The following is a 21,547-nucleotide window of genomic DNA, read 5'->3' as shown; positions in this document are numbered from 1 at the left end:
CCTTCTATAATGTGTGCACGCGAAAAATTAGACACTACACAAATCACCTCCCTCTTGTGTGATATTGAAGTATAAAACATCAATTGTAATAGGTAATTAATGTAATAAATATTATTAACGGACAAGAATTAAATAAGGCAGGCAGTTACGAACTGTGCCCTTATATAAGTTCCCCTTGAAGGTTTGAACCCCCTTGACCACTAAGCTACAGTTTTGAGTTATTTAAGGGGGGTTCAAAACTTAATATATAGAGGTAAAAAACAGATTTTGCCTTATATATACATTGTAATTTTTTGGCGAAGGGGTCCCCTTCCGCCCCCTAAATCCGCCCCTGATGACAACTATAAAGCAGTATTATCAAATGTCAATATTTTTATTATTCTCTGCCATTGAAAGATCTTGTTCTTTCCTATTGGGAGAAAGCATCAATCATCAATAAGATTCCTATTTCCTTATTTTCTCAGTCTTATTTTCCATTATTATTCTTTTATATTAAGAAAAATGAAGTAACTGGTTGTTAGAAACCCGAGTTATTCTTTTATTTGTTTTGACCACAAAAATTATTTTTTTGTTAAACATGTGTGTTTGAATTATGGAACCGTTTTCTTAAGAAAATGCTCTCACAACATTAGTTTATTCGGGAAACTAGAAAAAATAAACAGAATTAACATTTATTAATTCTCAAAAATAAATAAATAAATAGAAATAACAAAAATTGACAGTCTACATGTAACATATCTATATTGTCAGTCAGTCATAATTCCAATTTATTCAATCTTTCAAACAGATTATTTATAGTTATAGAGAATGCATCTTGGAATTTCTCCATCTTAGACTTTGGATCTCCGTACACTAATCCAGGTAACAACTCATATATTATGTACCTTCTCATATTCTCTCTTTCTTTAGCTGGAATTTGCATAAGCCTCTCAACAACATTGACTTTCATATTTCTCACATCTTCTTGATCTATGAAAACTGAGTATTTTCTATGATCTTCTGGTAAATGCCATGAATATTGATAGTACGCGGTAAAGGGATCAAAGATCACAGGAATACAACCTGATATTAACGAATCGAAAACTGATTTTCGTGTTGGACTATCACCTGGAGGCTGCAAGCAGAATTCAGATTCCATGAATAGCTCAATTATCGACTCGGGCTGGTCACATTTACCTGAGTTACAATTCAAGAATTTGCATTCTTCATCTTTAGTTGAAGTGCATTGGTTGATCAACATTGACCTTATGTTCTCTGGTGCACCAGGCCTAGCTGCACCAGCAAAGGACACGAGGCTTTTCCGATTTGACTTGATGATCTTGAGCTGCCACATTATTATATCATCGTCCGATTGTGGATGGAAATAAGTAGGATGAGGTATTCCTATGTCGTTAACATGCCAAGGTTGTCGTTCAATCAAGAGCTTAACCGGATTCTGCATTTCGTCTAGTTCCAAGAACCTACTCCCCCATTTTGTGTCACTGGATCTTCTGAAATCCCATGAAATTTTTCCTAAAACAAAGACATGATCATTACCTGATTTTTGAAACCAATGTTTTTGCGACTCTAGCCATCTTACAAGGTCTAGTCCCAACGTGTCCTTGACATCGTTCGAGACATTCTTGAAATGCCATCTCAAGATATCCAATCCACCATAGAAAGGCACATAAAATAGCTTAGCTTCATCTGCACTATATACTCTACAAGGATGATTCATAACGCGCGAATGAAATATCTGCTCCAATGAATACTGATGTGTTTGGTACCACCCTTTGCCAAGTTTCTGTATCGATTCGCCCATTGCATCGTTGCTGAAGTACTTGCAGAGATTGACCCAAGGAATCATATCTGCACATTGAGCTACCAAGTCTTTGTTGAATTTTGTTGGTAATTCATACACATAAATTCCCCTGCCATCACATGTTGTATGATTTTTGCTCGTTGCAGCCCACGAACGATGCACCTGCAATTGATCCTCTACATCATTGTAAGCCATCTCTAGTTCCTCATCACCACTTTTAACCATGTTGTTTCTGAAAGCAAGAATTTGATTTCCTGCAATAGAATTAACAGATACACTTGTACTTTCTTGTTTCTCACTAGGAGTGAATGTGGAACTCTCGTTCACACGCGAAATTGGGATGTCAAGAGAACTAGACTTTTGTATCAAAACATCCACAACATTATCAGTTGATGTGGAACTTCCATTGACTATTGGTGTTGGGATGTCAAGACGACTAGATTCTTTTAGCAGATCATCGACAACATTATTAGTGGATGTGGAACTTTCATTGACCATTGGCGTTGGAATGCCAAGACGACTAGATTCTTTTAGCAGAACATCGACAACATTTGACGGGGTATGCTTCGTATCAACTAAAATGGAAGGGGAAGTGCCATTGAGAAGCGAACTCGGGGTGTCAAGATTAGGTTCAGTGCCAGCAGAAATGCAATAAAGATTGTTGAGTTTGCGAGATGAGACGCAGATATGGACAACTTTACCAGAAATAATGGTAGTAGAAGAGGACCATAAGAAGATGAGAATCAAGATGAGGACTATAGTTGGTATTCTGAAGAAAAGTTTAGCTAAGAAAGAAGAGAAAAGAAAGCTAAGTTCTTTAGGTTCAACTCTTTTGTTAATCTTAGCTTTCTTCTTTGAAACAGAAATTGCCATCTTGCTGGCTAACAATCAAAATTTTCTTGATCTTTCTCTTTTCAGCTCTTCTTTTCTACTATTGTGGCTATTATTTGTTTGATTTTTTCCCAAAGAAATTGGCTTAACATGGCAGCACGTACTAACATGAAAAATCCCAATATATGCAGGCACGTTTATATGTTCCAATGCACTTATATAGCAGAAGGAATTAACAAAGAAAAAGTCAATATTCCCTTTTATATAATATTTTGCATGCTACGAAATCATAAAGAGTCAAGAACATGGTATATATATAATGCCACCATTACTAGTGGTTACGAAACATTTTTTAGCAAACCTAAACATAACAACAACAACAACAACAACAACAACCCAGCGAAATCCCACAAGTGGGGTCTGGGGAGGGTAGTGAGTACGCAAACCTTATCCCTATACCGAGGGAGTAGAAAGGTTGTTTCCGAAAGACCATCGGCTCAAGAAAACCAAAAGAAACAAATACATCAGTACCATCAACAGAAAACATAAAATAATAACAGCGACATAAGAACCCGAAAATAGATGGAAAGCAGTAACAATAACAAGTAAATAAGTCCCTATATGATGGAACACGGAAAAATAATGTGAACACAACATTAACCACTAGCCAAACCTAAACATAAGTTCCATGAAATTAGTTTTGGAGGTGCTGATTAAAAAAGTTGATGAAAGAAATAGATATTAAGAGTAGAGTTTATTATACTTAAAGATGGAGACTGGCCATGAGGATTTGTTAATTGTCCTGATCAATATTTTGTTAGTAACTAATATCCAATGCCGGAGCTAAATACACAAGGAGCAAAAGAAGGAACAAGTAAACTGAGACCTAGTCATCCACCAACTCACAACATACTATCTGTCCTAGCAGGCAGCCGGCGGAGGAAATTGATGGGCATTAAATTATAGGTTCTACGGGTTCAACTGAACTCATTGTTTTTCTGCTCGAATTATGTGATGAAGATAGCCATGCCACCGGGGTCACGCCAACTAACCAGCGACTGAAATGGCTTCCCTTGGGTTGCGAAAGCGACCAGCCATATTCCTTAGTGTCACAGGGGTGATTTATGTCACTCGAATTCTGCCCGAGGTTCACCTCCGTGCGGCAATAAATAGCCCAGCCTTGATTTCAGCCTTTCCAACACTTAGTTTTAATTTAGGGAGGTTTTGAACTTAGAATGAAAATAGGCAGCAAAACAGTAAATAAAGGCACACGATATACAGGAATTTCTTCCCAATTCGTATTAATATGTGAATACAAGAACACAAAAGCCAACCTTATGGCCAAGACAAAGAATTCCCTAATTCCCTGCCCCAAAATAATTTTCCCACCCTTAGGAAATGACTTAGACGATTTTGGCTTCACAAATGCACAAAAGCTAAGTTCTGCCCGTTTTTAGACAACCTAGGCACATATTTATAGGCTACAATCAGTTGACAAGCCCCAACTGATGGGCAAACAAGTTAGGACAATGTACAAAAATGTGAGCACATTTTTAGGCCATGATCAGCATGTCTTGGGAGAGGTTGCAACTGCCAACTGCTTCCCATGTACTTTGCACATGCTTTCCAACTACTGCTTGTGCACAGCATGTGCCAATTTCGACCAACTGCCTTGTGCCCAAGGCTGGCATTGCGCCCAGCCTTGCCCTTGACACTGCTCCGCGCCAATATCATGGCCATTGCTCGTCACCCGCTGACTTTGCCGCACACGTTTATTGCCACAACTGCCCGCTCATGTCAAGTCGCCCCCAACTTGATCAAATCTGCCCACATCAATTGCCATTGCTTGTCCCGCATTGCCTTGCCTTGCCTTGCCATGTCTTTGCCCCTGCTTGACATGGCTTCGCCTTGCCATTGTTTCGCCATGCCATTGTTTCGCCAACCCGCACGTTTAAGTAAAATGTGCCTTGCTTCCGTTCAAGGTGCCTTTGTCAAACCCCGCATAGTCCGTCATGCCGAGCTGCCCGTCATGATGTTGTCCCAATTTTTAGGTTGCGTGCCAAGTCCATCATGAAAATACTTGTCACAACCCACACCTGCCGAGTACCTTTGTCAAGGGGCTAACACTTAGCCTATCATATAAGGTTGGTTGGAAATGTGTCATACTCTTCAATCTTCATCTAGGTCATCAAGGTGGTTCAGCTAGTGATAATTTTATGTTCATGTGAGGAGGATACCTAGGCTGGTAGTGGTAATTCCACGCTCCTATTAGAAACTTGTAAAGAAAACAACAACAATAACGACAATTACGCGTCAATCCCAAACTCAAGTTGGGGTCGGAAGCTGATGTGACGCGTGCCTAGCTGAGCTTCTCCCAGTGATATATTTGGTATTATGATGAATGTTCATCTTTACAATGACATTGCTAATTGGTGTAAATATAAGCATTGGGATGTACCAATATCATAATATCCATTTTGAATCATGGTTAGTGAAGATTCATATAGCCGATTCCAACTTGTTTGGAACTGATACGTAAGGAAAGAATACTTTTTAGCCATGTTTGCTAAAAAACACAGATCATTCAAATGTTACATACTTAAAAGTAAAACAAGGAAAAAGAAAATGGGTCTACGTGAAATAAACTTAACCAAAATCTGGGTGGATGACTTCATGCATTATACAGTTCAGCTACTATTAGTATCTCAAATAAACCTTATACAAGAAGCACCAGTGGTCTAGTGGTAGAATAGTACCCTGCCACGGTACAGACCCGGGTTCGATTCCCGGCTGGTGCATTCGAGGGCGATGAAGTTACTTCGCACTAATGGTGAACGATGGGGCCGTCACACACATCTGACTTAAGATGAAAAGATTGTGCATCCGAGCTCTCGTTTTTTCCTTCCAGCTCTTTTGTTTCTCCCCTCATTTGCAGTCTGCAACTAGTAGGAGTTGAAGATTACAATCATCAGTCAAATGTTTCTTTTGTTATATTTTAGCTTTCTTGAAGAGATCAGATTGGCCACTGCCGCTCTTACGGCGTTCAAAATTTTAGAAAGGAAATTATTTTTGATGGCCTCAATTTTTTTTTTTTTTTTTTAGGCAGTAAGGTGCCGCAAGTTGCCCTATACTCCTTTAAAATCAATTACGATTTGCGACCAGATCTAAGTTTATGGCACCGGTTTTGCAGCTTGCAAGATTTAAAGAAAATCCTGGCTTAAAGTTATACTAGTATCCGTACCCGTGCGTTGCGCGAAAAATATTAAATATAATTTTTCATAAGAAAATATATATTAGAAAAGACGGTAGATACAAAAAGCAAGGAAATGCTATTATTTTTAGGAACATATTAATGTAATAGATATTCGCATAATAATGTAGTAAGGAAACACAATAAAAAAAACATACAATTATTTTCTGAAGTTCAATGCTATTATTTTTAGGAACATGTTAATGTAATAGATATTCGCATAATAATGTAGTAAGGAAACACAATTAAAAAAAAACATACAATTATTTTCTGAAGTTCAATAATGTTCTTTATAGCCTCAAAAAAGCAAGTCATGTATACCAGCTAGATTGCCACAAACAAAGGTTTCTAATGCCTTGAAAATTCAGAAATACAACAAAGCCATAGTATTTCAAGATAGAAAAATCAGACTTCATAACATACAATTAGGGGAAAACAATTACTCCCCACTTGCACAACCTTGAAATCCACAATTACACACTCTATTACAATAACTTTCCTAAGGTGCTTGGGGACACGACAATGTACACACTCATAAAAATTGGGGTACGAGTTTTTGCTTGATATTACATGCATATACGCTATCTAGGCTACATGTCAAAACATAGGAAATAGGAAAGAATTAAATATAAGAAACAAACAGATTCTTAAGATGTAAAGGATGTTGCCTTAAAATACCTTCTTTCACCGTTCAATCAGGTTGCGATCTACATAATATTGTTACAAATAGAAGTCATATGAAGCATGACTTATTTCACTGAAGTCTTATTATGCTCTTTATTTTGCATGTAGTATTTTTGTCCTTCCTTTATGTCAAGAATTATAGGTTGTTAACTTAATCAAACGTAGCTTTCTAGCATAAAATTCTTCAATCTTACTGGAAAGTTAGCTTTACAAATTGCAGATTCTCAAACTTCGATGGTATGTTCTCATGGAAGTGGGAGAATGAAAGCCTTGACAGAGTGATATTCTGTCACACTCGTGTCCTTTTGGCTTTGATTTCTATCCCCCCTAATTTGTTTTTGAACTTTTATCCCACTACTAGGGTTACTTTTTTCAATAATTTGAGATTCTTTAAGGATGTTGAGTTTGAGGGGGGAGAGCAAGTTAAGGACTTTGTCTTTAAAAAAGAGCATATTGATATTCCTCTAATTGCTACTGTCAATGCTCAGGAACAACTTTCTATACCTGACATTATTCAAAAAGCAAATTTGGATCAAAGACAATATTATTCAACCGTCCTTCGAGAAATAGTTTCCAGAGAACAAACTCTACAACCTCAAAAATAAATTTCAATAAAGAAAATCATCTATTGACTTAAGAAAAAGCTCATTAATAGTATTACTACTTTTTTCAAGTTATTATCTCATTTAGTTTCGAGATAAATCTTGTTAATTATTGTGTATACCACAAGCTTAGTGGGGGATAAGTATATATATATGTATATATATATATATATATATATATATATATATATATATATATATATTTTTAATTGTGTGATGTATGGTCAGCTTTGTATGCATCTGAATATTTCATCTAATTCAGGGATGTTGGGCAGATATTTAAATAATTTATAAACTTATCTTTTGAAAGAGCTTAAAGGTTCAAACGGTAATTACAGAGAATAAATATTTTTTGCTCACACAAAGAAAGGCGAGAAAGTTAAAGATAATCAGTTATTCGGATATTGACTTCATTAGATGCTGATATAATATGACATACTTGGTTGATGAGCTATATAAGTAAGACTGTTAAAACGAACACTCATAGCTCTTTTCACCGTGACAATTAATTTATAACATATTATGTAGCATCTGATTATGGAATAAGACAGCAGAATTTTATCACTGGTTGCAAATTTATGGATAAAGTTGAAAGCACACTTGAGTTGTTTTGTGACAATAAGTTAAGAGTCTTGCATTCCAATAACAACAGGAGTTCGATAGCACATGTATTGACATAAACTTCCTGGTTGTTAAAAAAAGAGTTCAGAGTGGTTAGGTATCTATAGAGAATATTAGTAAAAACTCCATGGTTGTGGATCCACTTACTAAGGGACTACCACCCAAGGTTTTCATGAGCATATTGCTCAAATGGGTGTCATGTCATTTAAGGATATTCAGTTTCAGTGGGAGTTTGTAACCTCTTAGATGTTCTTTAAGGACACAATTCGGTTTCAGTTTAAGGTTTCAGGTAATGATTTCAGTTTAAGGATATTTGAGGTTATTTCTGCAGAAATAAAGTATTCAGTTTATTTTTCACTCTAACTGATTTTTTCAGTTGGACCAGTTGAAAATAGGCATGCTTGGATCACATTTCATGTAATTTTCATGTTACACATCCATACTTGATCTCTGTCATTTGGTTATATTTGTATTCATGATCAAGGAAAGTTTATTTATGATAAATGTAACGAATGCCGCCTTGGTTCAATATTGGCATGATTGATGGACGAGATTGTTCGGAGGTACTTTGGTTTATGATAGCAAATATTTTGAGCTGATAAGGCGACATACATTTATAGAGTTATATGTGTAGTCTAAGTGGGAGATTGTAAGAACTTTATATTGATTTGCACATATATGGTATTAAGAATAATTGTATGTTGGTTGCTATCGTTAAAAGGTAGACCCAAATTAAGAGTGATCTGCTAAGATTCTAAAGTTAAATGGGTCTATTAGATACCTTGTAAAGCGTGGGGTCTTATGTGTAGATACACGAATGTTGTTTCTAATTTGATGATGGGCTAAATTAGAAATACATAAACTTGTGCACCTATTAATAGGGTTATGTTCCCCAAATCAGACGTAGGGTTTTCTTTCTAGCATTCCATCGTTGGAAAGAAGAAAACGACTTACGTGTTGATTTGGAAGACCGATAACCGCAAGGCTGAAGAATCTCTGCAGTGCCCATGGATTAAAGTATGCTTCCGCATCTAGTTTTTAATTCTCGATGATTTGGCATGATAGGTATTGGGTCAAAGATGAAGGATTTCATCTTCAAAGTAGTTTGGTTCTAACAAGACAAGTTTACAATTAGCCTGCCTTTGATTCGGAGCCAAACACTTATGAAAATCTATGGACAAAACTAAGAACTTAGAATAATCTTTAGAAGCAGAGGAAACAAATGTGTATAGCTTTGATATGCGTGTTACAATAATGAGTAATCAGCTTCCCCTTTATATAGTAGGGGACTTTTACCCTTCTAAGAAAGGTAAAAAACTTCATTTACGCTAATCACTGACTGATACGGGATGGAATTCTCGCCGTGATATTCGATTGGACACGGATATCACGACCCTTTGTTAATCGTCTGTGGTGGTTTGGTAATGTTCTCTAAGGTCTTGGAACTCTAATCGGACCCGGGGGCGTGATCTCGATGGCTCCGAGGGCAGGTGTTTTGCTTGGGCCCTGATGCGAGAGGCTCCTGGCTTCGATTTCGATTCCTTGCAGTCATGTCCTTGCTTCGTTTGCCTCGCCGGGAAATCGGGGTACTCATTAGCCTCGGTTTTACCTGTATACATACTAAGAAGCAGTTTGGTTTCAAATGATGTCAGATAAATCCTCCGGACCAACTTCTCAGTAAGAAAATATCTAAAAATATGCAGTCTTCCCAGGACGCCACGCATAGCGGGAGGCAGGGAGCTTGCACTGGGTTGCTTTTTTACAAGCACACTGTAGTGATTGGGTTCTCCAACATGCAAATATTATATCACCAAGTCATTTTCCAACAGCAAATAATCCTGAGAAAATTGACATCAGTTGGACGCAGACAAACTTAACAAGATCCAATTCAAATGAAAAAAACAACAAGGGGGAGGTAGCTAAATGAACTTGTGTGTGTTAGCCAATAATATTCAACAAGTCTTATGCAGTAAAGGCCTACAATGAAACAGGGAAATGCATCTTAGTAAGGCAGTATCTGAAAAATATGCATGTAGTCTTTAATATTACAGATTACACACCTAACAGATATATGCTATAGATTACAATAAGCATTTTACACTACTGGAAAATAGGCCTATGGGAACAATTGTTTTGGCAACGATTATAAAACCGTTGCAATAGATTAGGTACGGTAACGGTTACAATTGTTACATAGAGTTTGGATGAAACCAGCACACTTTAGATACTAAACCGTTTCCGTTGACAATTCACCGTTACCATAGGTCTTCTCTATAGAAACGGTTTTGTCAAACGTCCCGATAGGACTATTTGTAGTAACAGTTTTAGAAATTTTGTAATATAGGAACGGGTATTTTGTTCCCTCCTCATTTTTCCCCCTGAATTTTGCTAAACCCGCCAATATAACCCCTTTTTCCTTTTATTTCTTATTTATTTTATTTTGGTAAATATAATAACTAAATTAAAATTTATTCGACACTTCCAATGCCCTAGTCTTCCTCATCAAGCTCGTATTCTTGGCAGCAAACGTTCCAAATCTAAATTCTAGCCTTCCTCAATTCACCAGCAAACCTAATCTCACCTTCCTCAAATCACCATCCCAAATCCCTCATTCGCAAATCACCGTCCCAAATCCCCAGCGTTTGATTTATTCGCAAATCACCAGAAAACTTCCTCAAATCTCATTGCTGGTGATTTACTTTTATCTCATTTGCATTTGGTCCTAAATTCCCAAATCCTCAAATCTATTTGTTAACTAAAAATCCCCAAATCTCGATTGCTAAACCATAACTCCCAAACCCCCAAAGTTCCAAACTCTATTTGTTTCACTCGAAGGATCTGAAGAATAGAGGAATAATTTAAAGGCAGCGATTACGGGTGTAGAAAATATTTTAAATCGCGAGAAAGTTTCGACCCAAAAGGCAATCAGTGAGAAATCAACTTCAGGTAATTTTTCCTTTGTAATTTGGCCATTATATTCTATAATCGTTCTTTTTTCCTTTAAGCTTTATGGTGTGAGAAATGTATATGATTTCACTTCAGTGTATATTCTAGCCTAGTTTCTCGAATTAATTTTCTAACTTAGTTAAGGCACACAAAATACCAAAGCATTTTCAGAGATGACCGAAGCAGCTTTGGAGATTTTGTATAAGTCGGGTCTAGTAGTCAGTTTTTAGCAAGTATTCAAATCTCTGTGTTTATATCCCACCAAAACCATGTTCTTCAGAATAAACAATTATTCTTACTGCAACAGAATAAATCATGTTCTCTGTGCTAGTTTGTTTAAATGTTTATGCGAAATCCTGCAGTACGAAGTCCCCCAACATATGTCAAACTAGGGACGCCGATGATGTTTGGTGTGTTAATACAACTCCACCTGTTTACATAATACTTATTACTTCTAGCTTAGAAAGCTCTTACATGTGAAAGTCCAAGATTGTTGCTTTATTAAAGAAAGGTTCCAGATTATTGCTTTAACAAGGCCAAAGTCCTATTATCCCTCTCTTTTTCATTGTATACTTTGCTCTAGACTGGATATCTACTATATGTTCTTGCTTGTTAGGTTCTATGAACTCTCATTTTCAAATAATATTGTGAATTGAAGCATGGTTTCATGAATCAACGCATGCATCTAAGCTTAAGACAATAAAGAGAAAATAGTTATTCCATGCCCATTTTCTTACCTTATCAATTATGTAAGTATATGTTTTACGCATTGTGATGAATTTGTTGTCTCGCCATCGTTCGCTACAACGAGCCTCCACAAAGCCATATATTGGTTGGCAGAAAACCTGATAAGGACAATGTATATTTGAGCAATTAGTTTAACATTTATATACTGTGTAAAAGAAAAAAATTCACTCATAAGTGACCTAAAAGATAATAATAACTGCTCATAATAAGTGAAGTTCTGGATAGTGTACTACAGGTCTTTACATCATTAGGTAAAATTATACCAAAAAGATAATAATAAGTAACTGCTCATGATAATAAGTGAAATTTGATATAGTGATAGTGTACTATAGGTTTTTACATCATCAGGTAAAATTACAACATCATGTAACTCTTAATATCAAGTTTAATATGATAAGAAAATAGTGAAAGAAATTGATATATAACTAATTAACTTGCAATGCTAATGTGATATTCTCTATACTGTATATAACTTGAATTCTACATGGATTTTGTTTTTTGAAAAAATAAGACAGACAACTTGCTAAAATAATTTCAAGTTACATAGAGAGTGTTAAATTAATTCTTTACACTTACTTGCAAGAGCTATTGCGGTAAGTTGTGATGAACAAATATAGCTTTTACGCATATAAAGTTCTTCAGAATTGCCAAAATTCAAGGGTTTGAATCTTAGAGAATACTTGTTACTCGTAATTTTAGCAGAACTCATGCTAAGAATCTGAACTTTGGTGACATATTCTTTTTTTTTAGTAAATTATTATTCTCCTACCGTGTATATTATATTGTTCTGATGGGTTGTGATGAGACTAAGTTGTCTTTTGTTTGACTTGGTCTTTCGTTGGATTTATGCTTTTATTAATATAAAAGTGCAACAATTTCACGGGCATAGGTGCTCAACTCTTTGGAAATGGAAAGCATGAATGCAATTATGTAGTCATGTCCTTAGTTCCATCAAACATTAACACTTTGCTGTCTACAGATGCTCACGTGCTTGTTATAGTGTATAGGGTCTTTCCTTAAAAGCAGTGGTCAATGTCCAATTAGTATGCTTTTGATTTATTTGATTAGTTTTGTTGATTTACTTTTATCGTATAGGATATCTATGGATAATGGTGATAAAAGTTGGATGAATCTCCTAAGATGGACGGATGAGTATATCCGTGGAGTGAATGATTTTCTTGATAAGGCATTTGAACGAGCCGCCCAAGGAAATGAAATATTATGCCCTTGCAAAAAGTGCATGAATCGCTATTGGTATTATAGAAATGTGGTGGAGGATCATTTGGTTGTTCATAGGTTTGTTGATAGTTATAACAAATGGGTTTTTCATGGAGAAGGATTTTCCTCGAGAAATACACCTCATCCAAGCAATGATGATGAAGGTTCTACCATGCGTGATGATATTGATGGACTACTTCGTGATACATTTAGAAACATAGAGGGTCAGACAGGGGATGAAGAAGAAGCTGGGGAAAGACTATCTGAAGATGCAAAGAAGTTTTTTTAATTGCTGGAGGAAGGAAAACAAGAGTTATATCCGGGGTGTGAAAATTTTAGTAAACTGAGTTTCATTATTCGATTGTACTTGCTTAAATCATTGCTTGGGTTGAGTAATGTGTCTTTCTCTGATTTGTCAGAGTTGATAAAAGAGGCATTTTCATTTGCTCAAGTACCGGAATCTTTCAACAAGACTAGAAACATGATAAAAGATTTGGGTCTTATTATGAAAAAATACATGCATGCCCTAATGATTGCATGTTGTTTTGGAAAGAAAATGCGAATATGGATAATTGCTCTATTTGTGGGTCTTCAAGATGGAAGAGTGTCGGTCCTTTAACTAAAGCAAGCTCTAAAATCCCTACAAAGGTTTTAAGGTACTTTCCTGTACAGCCTAGGCTTCAGAGGATATTCATGTGTCCTGAAACGGCTGCTGCAATGAGATGGCATGCTAATGAGCGACCCAATGATAGGAATATAAGACATCCTGCTGATGGGGAAGCTTGGAAGGCTTTTGATTCTTTGCATCCAGACTTCTCTAGAGATCCTCGAAATGTTAGATTGGCTCTTTCAAGTGATGGTTTCAACCCGTTTCGGACCATGAGCATTTCTCATAGCACGTGGCCTGTTATGTTAATGAACTATAATTTATCACCGTGGATTTGCATGAAGTCGGAGTATATAATGTTGTCTATGATCATTCCTGGTCTATCATCTTCCGAAAATGATATAGATGTGTACCTACGTCCATTAATTGAAGAATTGAAGGAGCTATGGGAAACTGGATAGACACATTTGATGCTGAAACCAACCAATCTTTCCGAATGCGTGCTACTTTATTATGGACAGTTAGTGACTTTCCAGCATTAGCAATGCTTTCATGATGGAGCACTAAGGGGATATTAGCATGCCCGACTTGCAATTATGACACATGTTCTCAATATCTCAAACATAGTCACAAGATGTGTTACTTGGGCCATCGAAGATTTTTGCCTCGTGATCATCCATTCCGAAGACATAAGAAGTCTTTTGATGGTAAGGAGGAACATAGACCTGCACCTGCTCCCTTATCGTGTGAAGAAGTCTTTGAAGAGATGGAAATCCACGGTGAAGAGATAGTTTGCTTGGGACTTTATTAGAAATAGATGGAAAATCAAAGGATCATGAAAAATCTCGCTATGACTTACAAGAAATGGGGATACGAAAAGAGCTACAACCAAGAATAAATAGGGATGGAACTATAAGTGTGGCTAAATCTTGTTTCTTCATGGAACCAAAACAGAAAAGTTTATTTTGTACTGTCATAAAAATGCTAAATTACCAAAAGGGTGTGCTTCGAATATTTCAGAACGCGTGCAAGTGAAGGAGATGAAAATATCAGGGTACAAGAGTCATGACACTCATTTTATAATGCATTACTTGCTCCAGGTTGCTGTTAGAAAAGTGTTGTCCAAACATGTTTCATTGGCCTAGATTAGGTTGGAAATTTTTTTTAGAGCTATATGTAGTAAGGTCATAAGGCGAAGATATCTTGAAACAATGCAGTCAGAAATTGTTGAAATAACATGCGAGCTTGAAAAGATTTTCCATCCAACATTTTTTGACATAATGCCACATTTGCCTATTCATTTGGTGAATGAAATTAAGCTTGGGGTTCCGGCTCATCTCCGTTGGATGTATCCCTTGAGAGGAACCTATGTAAGTACAAGGCATTTGTACGTAATCGATCTTGTCCAGAAGCGTCAATAGCAGAGGGGTTTGTGGCCGATGAGTGCTTGACTTTTTGTTCGAGATATCTACATGATGGCGTTAAGACAAAATTTAGTAGGTACCAAACTGTGGATGATGAGTGCTCTCAAAATTTGTCACCTATATTCCCTAATATAGGCCATCCAATTGGAAGTAAGAAAAAAAATACTTTTCTCATGGATTCGCAGTTATGCTTTGAAACACATCGATATGCTCTGTTCAATACTGGAGATGAACAAATGGAAAAGTTTATCGAGTAAGATGAATTATATAAACATTTATCTATATTTATATAATTTTTTTATTATGTGATTAAAATTGAAATGTTCTTGATTGCAGGGAACATAAGAATTTAATTGTTATTTATAGTAGATCAAATGCATGGGTAAGAGCAAGGGATCACAGTCGAGAATTCAGCAATTGGTTTAAAGAGAAAGTTAAAAATATTGTTGTGCCAGATTTTTTAAGATGGTTAGCCAAAGGACCTAATATGGTAGCCAAAAGGTATACGGCATATTTTATTAATGGATACCGATTTCATACCAAAGAACGAGATTCCCGATACAAGACTCAATATAGTGGAGTGACTTTATCAGCAACAACAGATAGTTTTGCTTGTTCTAGGGACCAAAATCCCATCGATGGTGAGGTTATCTATTATGGAGCAATTCAGGATATCATTGAGATTGATTATTGGGGTTGTTTTAGTGTTGTACTATTTAGATGTGATTGGTTTCGTAATGAAATAGATGATTATGGGTTAACTCGGGTGTACTTCAATAGATTATGCAGTAGAGATGACTCTTTTGTGTTGGCATCACAAGTTTATCAATTTTTTTATGTGGAGGATCCAACTGAGAAAGATGTTTATTATGCGAGGAGCAAAGTACCTGTTGATTTGTATGATCTAGAGGAAGAGAACTGTCCTAATATTGGAGACACATTTTGGATGGGAACCTAATAATGACATTAGTTCCTCATCTAGATTACTTGATGTTGTCATTAGATGGTCAAGAGAAGACGTACCCGTTGATATCATTGATACTCCATCTAATGCGCAAAATTCACATGATACAATAGTGGAAACATCGGAAGAGGAGTATGGGTTTGATGATACTGATTGGGACTGGATGGAAGCAGATGATTAAATAAGAAAATTCTGAAATCTTTTAAGTATATTCTTTTTTGAGTGAGTGATAATGCCTTTTTAAATAAATATTTTATGATTATTTTTGTTTATTTCCTTTATAAAATTATTCTGACATACTTCAATTTTGCAGGATTTGAGATCTGGTAACATTATTGTCGATATTGAATTAATTGAGAGAGATTTCGGATACTTTTGTTCGGTTGTTGAGGCCCGTCCCTTCTCCCACGTCCTCTTCGGGTTCAGCTGTCCAAGTCTTCAAGTTTGAAGCACAATTGGTAATTTCTATCCTCCATGAAATTATAGCAACTCTGTGATCCTTAAAGAGTATATTTTACATGGTGCATTTTGCATCCTATTCCTTATCACAGGCCATCCTTACTTACATGTTGCTGATTGCTATTGGTGATTATTTAAAGGAGAAAAGAATTTTAAGTAGTTAGTATTGGTCCATGGCAAGAGGACAATGATGTTTTAGACTTGTTAGTTAGTAGTGGTGTAGGGATTGTTCAAATTTTGCATTTCCTTTATCATTATATGAAGTAGAGATTGATTTGAGTTTGTTATCAAATGCTTATTTACTATTGTTGCAGGAGGATACATATTTCTTTTTTCACCGTCATCAAAGGTTGAACTTGGCTGCATTCGACATGGATTAGCCATTTGATGAATTTTCTGTTTGAATTTAGGTTTTGCAAAATGAGTTGTGAGATGATTTGTCTTTTGTGAGGCATCCCATGCATGTTCCAATGTTCTTAGTTTCAGTCTGAGTTGAAGTACTAAATTTATGCACGCAAATGGTTTCATCAGCTGTTACCTTTTCTCATTATTAGTACTTTCAAGTTTCAACAACTGAAGTATGTACGTTTTGTTTTCGCTTCTAGCAAAGCAACTACTGCAGCATCTGAATGTGGATATCAGTGGCTGTAATCTATTGAGATAAGCAGTGTTACAGTCATAGTTGTTCAAATTAAGTAGCTTTCGATATATTCAACCTGACCTGAAAGCTCTATTTGTGGATATCAATATCTCCTGAATAGATGGTATCCCATAAAAAGATGATCCATTTTTCAAATCCAAGAATAGATATAAATGGGCATGACTTTGGACAATCTAACTAGCTTCCTTTTTTCTTGGCTTTATACACTCTTTTTTGTAAATGTTCCACTTTTCTCTTTATCTCTGCCTTTTGTGTCTGCAAGTTTTGTGACTGTTGATTTTGTCTTTGGATCTGTGCATTGTGATCTTTTTACCAATATGCAATATGCATGTTGCTGATTGCTATGTTTGCACTAGATGCGCACATGTTTGGCCATGTTTTCTTTCTGCATTCTACTTGATGACACTGAACAGCTGCTCCATTTTCTGCATCGTAATTCTTCCATATGGCCATTTGAACAGCACATTCTCGTCCAAGAACTGGGGAGTGTGTTCAACTTTTGAACTTGGTCATCCTTTACTTCATGCATATTGTTGCTGATTGCTATATTTGCTCCAGATGCGCACATGTTTGGCCATGTTTGCACCAGATGCGCACATCATTGAAGCAATCAGTTTTGCTGTTGATTGTGTGTGCGATACAGTGATAACATATGCCTATCATGATGTGCCTCTCTTCATGTGGTATTGAAATGTTGATCTGCACTTTCATATCACCTCTAAGCACCTCAACTCCTTTTATATGTACTTGCCAATAGAATCTGCATAAAGTATATGGCAGCAGAGTATTCTTCCAAATAGTAGGGCATAGAGACAGTAACTTTTGCCTTCCCTCAGAATATGTGAAATTCGAATATTGCATTCCTCCATCAGCACTTTAATTGAAAACTTTCTGTGTGTGTATTGTGTGTGCGTGTGTTTGAATTGCGCTTACGGTAGTTTGGCAGAGAAGAGACTTATATAGAAGCTATAGAACTTGAAAACTTTCAGGTGAAGCTTTTTGAAGATTAGGTTCAGAGGCAAATGACTCTTTGTTGTATGTTGGTCAATCAGTTCTCTTCCTTTGCTAACCTATATTGTGTTTGCTTTTCAGAATCTGAAAAATATTTGAATAGTCATGAATCAAGAAGGGTGCTCAAGCAAAAATAAGAAAATATCCAACCGCATTCCAGCTGGATCACTTGCATCTCTGCGAAATCAAAGGGTTTCGTCGTTGACAACAAAAAGAACCTTCCAAGCTACACTGTCTAATACAAATGAAGAACGATAATCAGAAGGTGGATTACCTTCATCTTTGCGAAACCAAAAGGTTTCGTCATTGACAACAAAAACATTCTTGAAATCTATAAGGTCAAATGCAAATGAATAATGACAATCCGAAGGTGGATCTCAATTGCAAGAACAAATGCAGCAACTGCCACAGAATTGCACCTCTTCAGCAACACAAGGAGTACATGAACAAGTGCAACAAGCGAATATGGATTCCATCACTCCTGCATCACAGGGAGTACATGAAGGATCTGATGATTCTACCACTCATGAAGCAGCTGAACAAATTGAGGAACAAGGCAAATATATATAAATTTTAATCATAAACTTAAATAAAAATAGTGATCAATTATTATCTTTGTTTTGTACTATTGCAGGCCCCTCCTCGCCAAAAAGAAAAAGAGGTCGTACTCAAATGCCAAGAGTTCATGTTAGAAAGGAGCGTAAAATAATCACTCTAAATGAGTTTAATCAACCCATTTGTCCTACCAAAGAGGTTGTAAAAGAGTTGGGTAGCTTCCTCGGCACATTGGCAAGGAGTGGGACTTTTTGTCCTCTTAATGTAGTTAATTGGAGGAAACTAGACACAAAAGATGATATGTGGAAATATATCAAGGTATGAAGTTGCCAGTGTCCAATAAACATGGATGATATTTCTTATTTCTTACACTAACCCAATTCCACTAAATTTGTAGGAAAAATATGACATTCCCGACGAGGCGAAAAAATGGATTTTTGAATCAGTTTGTAGTGCTTGGAGAAAGTATAAGAGTCAATTGAAGACAACCCACTTCACAGCCTATGAGAATGATGAGCTTCGAATGGAGAATAGGCCAGTACATGTTCCGGAATCTCACTTTAAGGATCTTCTTAACTATTGGAACTCCGATCCTCACAAGGTAATTACATCCAGAATCTCTTGTCTAGTCTTCGGTGAGTCAGTCTAGTCTTCAGTGAGTCAGTCACACTTTGGAACTGTTCTGACTTCTTGCCATAGCTTTTTAAGTTCCAATTTAGTCGGTCACATTGTCACCCACCCCTTGGTAGTAGTTGCCCTGTCTTACTGGTATCATTTTATAGTCCAACCATTTCAATTTGAGGCATTACAAGCAGCTAGCTTATATATTATATAGAAAAATGAACAAGTAATCATCATACTTAGAAACTCAACTTCAGATTTCAGTCAAGTTAATTAATTTGTTAGAGAGTGGATAGGAAATATATTGGTCAAACTAGAACCAATAAGGGCCACAACAAAATTCTAGTCATTCTTGTGAAAAACTCTATAGACTCTTTTAATAATATACTAACCACCATGGAAATAAGGAACCAGTGACTTATTTTAAAACTTGTAAAACCACAATCCTTTTTGGTTTTCCAATAAGATCCTATAAAGTCCATAGTGAGTAAAATCCATGTACAGAAAATTTTGTCTTGTGTTGTCTGTATCTCACTTGTAGAGGCACAAGTTAATCTTCTGGCTGAAATAAAGTATAATCTGATGTTGCTTCGCTCTTGTGCACCTGCACGAAAAATGATCCCAGTTTATGAGATACACATGTCCCTTCAATCTCAAAATGCATATCTGTGCACATATATCTATAGGGAATCATCGAAAAATGCTACTCAACATTATAAACTTGTCATATTCTTTTCTGCATTGTGATATTCTATGTAATGTATAAGCTAGCTGTTTTTTAAGATGATGCTGCAGTATGCATTCTCTTTTAATATCTGTTATTCTGCAAATATTAGTATTTGTCACATAGTAATATTGCATCACAGTTGTCATATCTTTTCACATGTTTCAGTATCTAATGTGCAAGACTAATTACTGTTGGTTGCTATTTGGTTGACTCGTTTATTTGCAGAAAATGTCCGAAACCAATATAGTGAATCGAAATAAGTTGAAGTATCCACACACAGCTGGCAGAACACCTTTTGCTTTAATTCGCAAGGTTTGATGTTTTATCTTTCTTATTTTTTTAAAATTATGTACTTGCTAACTTTATATGGAAAGATTCTTATACTTATTTTCATGTAACTAGAAAAAAAAAGAAGGAAATCTCCGATACTTCAGATACTGTATCAAGTAAGGACATGTTTGTGGCTACAAGAAAAAGAAAACTTGGCCGCGTATACAAAAGCTCATATGACAGTACGATTAGTAAAATTGTACGAAATTTCTAATTTAAAGTTTGTCATGCTTATTTATTTGTTCTTAATTATTGATTCAACTTTAATTACTTAAAACTCTTTTTTCTCGCATTTGGTTTGTAGGCTGAAATGGAGAGAATGCAATCTACTCAGAAAAGTGAAGATGACAGTCATTCAATTGATGCTTTTGCATCAGTCATGTGACCTGAACATCCAAGTCGCGTGAGATTGTATGGACGAGGGGTTACCAAGACTGTGTTAAAAGGGCAAAAAGGGAATCTTGGATCTTCTGATGAGAGGATGCAACAAAAAATGGAGGAAATGGAAGAGAGGATGCAACAAAGAATGCATGAAAAGTTGAACGAACAAAAGGATGCTATGGAACAAAATATTACAATGAACGTCATCGCACGACTTCAGCGTCTGAACCCAGATTTACGACTTAATCCTGACATGTTAAGGTTCAGTGCACGTTCACCTGTAGATGCTTCTGCTGCACAACAAGCTGCTGTTCAACTAAATAGTCGACCGTCTGCTGGTAGTAACAATCAAGGTCAGTACGTACCAAATATTATAACAATCAACTTCACTTGAATTTAAAAAGTAGAGATGCAACGTCTGTGTGTTGGAACTTTTTGCTTCTTTTGTTTAAGATATTCTTGATGTACTTTGCCAATATCTTTAGCAATTCTAATCAGTTGTGCCTATCTCATCACAATAATCTGATTGTTTAACTTGTATCTTGATGATTAACTCAACACTTGTATTAAAAGGAAGTACCAAAACTTTTGTACCATTGTTAACCATTATGTTATTTGGAGGATTCCGGTGTAGTTGAACCAATTCAAAGTATTAATAGGAAAATAAGGGCTATAAACACCATTTGATTGTCCAATAAAATGAGATTGGAGTAGTGCAGTTGTCCAATGAAAATAAGGGCTTAGGTCAACTTCTAAATTGCTTTGTTGTTTGTCGGTGAATCTGGTGGATTAGAGACTTATATGTCACTATAAGGATAAGTGTGAGCTTGGAAGATTTTTAGTTGTAGAGAATCCTTCATTTATCTTAAAAGGCAAATTATTTGGCTTTGGCATGAGATGTACTAGAATATAGCAAAACATATACAGAGAATGATAGCCGACTCTAAATAATTTCAGATTGATGTATAGCTGATTTATATACTGCTTCGCGTTGCATATGCAAGTGTCACGATCCCAGTTCGCCCTCCATGAACATGTCGTGATGGCACCTAGTCCCTATAACTAGGTAAGACTAACAATGCGGAAATAACAACCTAACTTGCGGAA

General features: G+C 36.1%; 1 protein-coding gene and 1 non-coding gene across 2 annotated transcripts; one reads left to right on the top strand and one right to left on the bottom strand.

Moving 5' to 3' along the window:
- Positions 1–669: 669 nt before the first annotated feature.
- Positions 670–2,790, bottom strand: LOC109218753 (xyloglucan-specific galacturonosyltransferase 1-like). Its single transcript, XM_019383138.1, has one exon. The coding sequence runs from the start codon at positions 2,672–2,674 to the stop codon at positions 755–757; it is 1,920 nt and encodes a 639-aa protein (XP_019238683.1). The 5' UTR covers positions 2,675–2,790; the 3' UTR covers positions 670–754.
- A 2,569-nt stretch (positions 2,791–5,359) lies between these two features.
- On the top strand, positions 5,360–5,430 carry TRNAG-GCC. The gene has a single exon. It is a non-coding gene; the product is annotated as a tRNA-Gly (tRNA).
- Positions 5,431–21,547: the final 16,117 nt, after the last annotated feature.

This window comes from Nicotiana attenuata, unplaced genomic scaffold (genome assembly GCF_001879085.1).
Source record: "Nicotiana attenuata strain UT unplaced genomic scaffold, NIATTr2, whole genome shotgun sequence".
NCBI lineage: Eukaryota > Viridiplantae > Streptophyta > Magnoliopsida > Solanales > Solanaceae > Nicotiana > Nicotiana attenuata.
Note: the sequence above shows the minus strand (reverse complement) of the source record. Positions and strands in the feature narration are given on the sequence as shown.

What these genes read in the sequence shown, in the direction of transcription:
- LOC109218753 (XM_019383138.1), bottom strand. Translation starts at nt 2,674, where the DNA reads ATGGCAATTTCTGTTTCAAAGAAGAAAGCTAAGATTAACAAAAGAGTT.